Source organism: Cydia pomonella, chromosome 1 (genome assembly GCF_033807575.1).
Source record: "Cydia pomonella isolate Wapato2018A chromosome 1, ilCydPomo1, whole genome shotgun sequence".
Lineage (NCBI taxonomy): Eukaryota > Metazoa > Arthropoda > Insecta > Lepidoptera > Tortricidae > Cydia > Cydia pomonella.
In genome coordinates this window covers 42,540,146-42,544,527 of record NC_084703.1, presented here as the reverse complement: position 1 = coordinate 42,544,527, position 4,382 = coordinate 42,540,146, and the positions used below count along the sequence as shown (strand labels likewise).

Below are 4,382 nucleotides of genomic sequence, written 5' to 3'. Positions count from 1 at the left end.
AACGAAGGGTCGTAAGAGAGTGAGGACACGTAAGCACATCTCCAACCTTACGCGGAGGCCCTCAAAGCTCATGGTCAAAAAATCTTACCGTCGGGCTTGTGGCCAACTGATTTTCTCGACGATTATTTTTTTGATTACCGATTTTGTAGCGAATTTTGCTCCCTTGCACACCAGACGTATCGGCCAGGCCGAGTTTCTGCAAAGACGCGATCCTGCAACCTAATTTTCAAAGTGTTATAAAGGGCCCCGCGAAGGCCGAAAACCAAAAGTACCTATCTTATCAAGTTGCGCTTTCGAGGTAAGCCAAAGGCTGAGCAGTAGGAGAACCGTGATTACATAGGTTCGATTTCAAGCCACTCTTTTGCAGTTCGGCGTTAAGTCTTATGCGACGCTAGGCCTTCTACTTTATGCAAACTGCCTCACTTTCACTTGGCTATGGATCCAAATCGAAGTCCTCTCTCGCAGCTGGGCCTTCTGCTTTGCTCACACCTCGCCGTTGGTTGTATTGTATGATAACGCCCCGCGATCGGACGCTCCGGACGTCCAGCCATTCTTACCTCGTCATTGGTCAAATTCAAGCCTGGCTTTCTTCCAGCTCAACCTTTGGCCTATCCGTAAGCGCCGATCGAACGCGCCGCGCGTTCAGCCTTATGGAAAGCTCAGCCTTTGCTTTTAAAAACACTGATTTAAAGTTTCATGATTCAGGCCAATCAAATTAGATCGAAAAATAATAATAAATAATAATTAATTCCCAGCAAGCTGGAAATTGTTTTAATACTTTCATTTGGGCTTAAATGCGTGTAATCCGAGTTTGCTCCATCCCAAGAGGTGTGCATACCTTTTGGGATACTTAGGAGATATTTTTTTCCTTTGGATTGCCAAACCATAGCACTTGGTGGATCAGACACTGGTAAGGCGTATTCGGATTATTACATGATTTTACCAAAAATAAAAAAAATCGATCTTTTTTTTACAATTTACTACGAATACATATTAAGGTATCTTCAATCAATCAATAAATTTTATTGCAAGAACATAGTTAAATTACATTTCGGATCCTCAGTACCCCTAGTGTAAATTTGATCGACATCATAACGTGACGAACGCGTTTTGTATAGGATTTTGAGTTTCCAAAACGTCCCGCTTGGCGCGCTCTTTCTAAATCCAATACAAAATGAGACTAAACGCAAACGCGTACGTCACGTTTCGAAATCGAATTTATTTACACTAGGGGTACAGATATATTATCAATTTTAGTCATAATTAGAACAATTTTTCCAACGGACGTACAGTTTTCGAATTACTTTAATTTTATTGGCCTAGGTAATTGTGACACATTATTATTTAAGAAAACGGGACTTAATCGCGTTTGATTAAGTTCCAAAATTACCTCCAACGTCAAGATAATGATGTCGACTTTACCCAGTCTTCTCCGAGACCACGCCGTCCTTGAAACGTCAAGTCAGGTCAATAATTTGCTATTTAAGACATGGCTAAGCCCCTACTGAAGGCCTTTGCCCTCACATGAATGAGCTTCGCAGGAAAGCTCTAGAGGTTGCAAAACCCTGTGCGGAGTACGGCCTGTCTTACGTCTTCGCTTACACTTCGATATTGGTTGGCTTGGCTTCCGGCCTTATGCGAAACACGGTCTTCGAATTTGCTTACATTTGACCTTACCTACTGTTACATTACTGCTGCAGTACTGTCAATTTCCGTGATAAAATGATGTGACGGATTGAAAGTGTATTCTCAGCAGTAATGCGGCAATAAACGTCACTCAATTTACTAAGAAAATTCAATGTAATCTTGATGAGGGGGCACCATGGTCTAGAAATGCTTAGGGCATCAAAATATCTTAATCCGGCACTGTACCTACTCCTTATGCTTGTACACCTGTACAGTCACGTCTGAAAACATCGACACGATCGAAGTGCGAAAAATATGTATACACGACCTTATGGCCTATATATTAGGGTGATAATGATGATGTAATCCTGTTATCCCTCTTAGGGACATAGGGCTCGCAGAAGAATTTTGTGTATACATATTTATGGTACTTTGTCCGTAACGATATTTTCAGACGTGACCGTAATATACATGATACTATAGTATATTTACTAATAGCCCCCGTTTGGCCTATTTTAACAGAATGGTTACTACGAAACCCCTACACTGAGCATGATTTTTAGTTAATTAGAAAGATGAATTTTAACTTAAAATATTAGGTAGGTACACTTAGCAGCATAAGCTGCTAAGTGGCCGATCTCTATTGGTATAAAAATTAGTATAGATCATTTTGGACACTTGGCCTACTTAGCCACTTTTGCTGACTGTACCTGTACTAATTTGGGATACAGTAGCAATGTAACAAATTAAAAAAACATGATTTCAACTAATTTTATTAACATTAAATAAAAAAATCGATTATTGTAAATTTATTAAAGCACAAATTGATTTTAAATAGGTAACTATAGTGTACTAGAGAATATTAACATGCCTGCATCTAATTTAAATATGCAATCTGTTTGATTTTGTTTGTATGTCTTATTTGGACTAAAATGTATATTAGGATAAAAATCTACACTAGATGTTATTATGCTTAATACATAGTGTATGTGTACACTTATACATATACTTACCAAGTTCAAAATATATTCATATAGTTTTGAAATGGTAGTCTTAAAATACACAGCATAAAAATGCTTAAAACTGCATGCATGAGTTGTAAAAGAAATATAGTAAGTACAACATAAATTCTAATCAACATAATTATGTTGTTAAAGAGTCTTGAAAGTAACCGTTATTGGTAATGTACCTAGTCATTAATCATCATTTTAAAAGGTTCTGTGAATACTATACAGATTATTAAATTACAGTTTAAGATTCTTTCTCATTTAATCGAATTTGTCATTCTTAAGCAAAAGGTACTACATTGTCACTTACCATAAAGAAGAAATTTGCTCATATCTTTAGATGAATAACCTGTCAGTGTCCTTATGGCAAGCGACAATGTGGTACCTTTCACTTGAGAACGACACAAATGTCCTATAAATTATCTAACACCATTTATTATTAAGTGCTTGTCTATATTTCTCTGGTGTAGAATCCAATGGTATCCGAACTGGGGTCAATTTTTCTGTTGGCAGATGCTTCACAACACAGTCCGTGCAGTAATCTGTCCCAGCGTTGTCAGTCCAGCGTGCACCCAGGAAACCTTTGGCCTGGCAGCCGACACACAATGTATTCTTCTGATACACAGGTGCAGTTTCATCCAGTGCCCTTTGTAGTTTGGCCGCCCGTAGCAACTCCACTATGTGTTTGTTGCCGACTTTGGTCTCCGTGGCTGTGGCCGTAGTTGCTGTGTAAGGAGCCTCAGCAACATCATATGTGTCCTCCATTTTGACAGGAACATGCAGCTGAGGGAAGAAATTTGATTTCTTGTAAAGTATTGACTTGCATTTATCCCGCCCCATACCTTTGGGTGTTCGTCCCGGTATGGGCAGGCCAGCTTTGGCTAATTTTGCAAAATACTTTTGCACTCTACTCATTACTTGGATAGGGGTTCGAGTTCTAAGTGCTTTGGCTATCTTTTTGTACCGCCTTGCCTCTATTGGTTCTTCAGGGTAAACTTCTAAAAGTTCTTCTAATCTTTTTTGTTCCTCGCAAGACCAAAGCTGATTGAACGTCTCCGGCTTGCTGTCAGTGTATTTCCGTCCACGCACTTTCACTCCAACTTCTGAAATATCTGGTTTTATGTCTTTATTAAATTCATCAGTATCTTGAGCATTATCTACTCCATATTGGTCCCAGTCTATTGTAGGTATCTCTCTAATGTGATGCCGAGGGGGAAACTGAATTGTGCCAGCCTGTAGCTTTTGAACAAACTCGAATGGTTCCTCAAGGGCCTTGTTTCGTGCTTCTGTCAACTCCTCTATGTCTTTCAAAGCGGCAACTCTTTGGGACTCAAGCACAACAATATATTTCAACAAATCGTTGTAGTCCTTGTTTCCACGCAGCGCGAGGTGGTCTGTCTCGAAAGCAAATTCACCATTCGACTCCGGGTCTTCGATACCGTCCATAGCTCTGCAAATAAACACAAGCAATTGTTATAGACGCTGCCAAAAACATGAATACGAAATCTATTATATCCTTGCCGAGTAGTCCAAAACGTTTAAGTGTTAAAATAAAAAAGAAACTAAATAGTGTAAAACATAAAAAGTGCAAACCAGAGTTCAGAAGCAGCTCCCTCGAAGGGTGGACCAGCGGGTAAGTAGATACCTTGACACTTTGATAAGGGTTTTTTAGTTTTGCACGTTGTTTCAATATAACTCTATATTATTATTTAATCTCAGCTTTTATTCCTTTTAACACAGGCGATATTA

At 39.1% G+C, this 4,382-nt stretch overlaps 1 protein-coding gene across 2 annotated transcripts; it reads right to left on the bottom strand.

Moving 5' to 3' along the window:
* Positions 1–2,383: 2,383 nt before the first annotated feature.
* Positions 2,384–4,382, bottom strand: LOC133524093 (ZZ-type zinc finger-containing protein 3). Of its 2 annotated transcripts, none has more exons than XM_061859922.1 (2): positions 4,279–4,382; positions 2,384–4,083 (listed from the first exon to the last, which is right to left on the bottom strand). In XM_061859922.1, exon 2 carries the CDS (start codon positions 4,077–4,079, stop codon positions 3,057–3,059), a length of 1,023 nt encoding a protein of 340 aa, XP_061715906.1. In that variant the 5' UTR covers positions 4,080–4,083; positions 4,279–4,382; the 3' UTR covers positions 2,384–3,056. The 2 variants fall into 2 exon arrangements, with proteins under 2 accessions (XP_061715906.1, XP_061715895.1); XM_061859911.1 differs by having other exon boundaries at positions 4,227–4,376.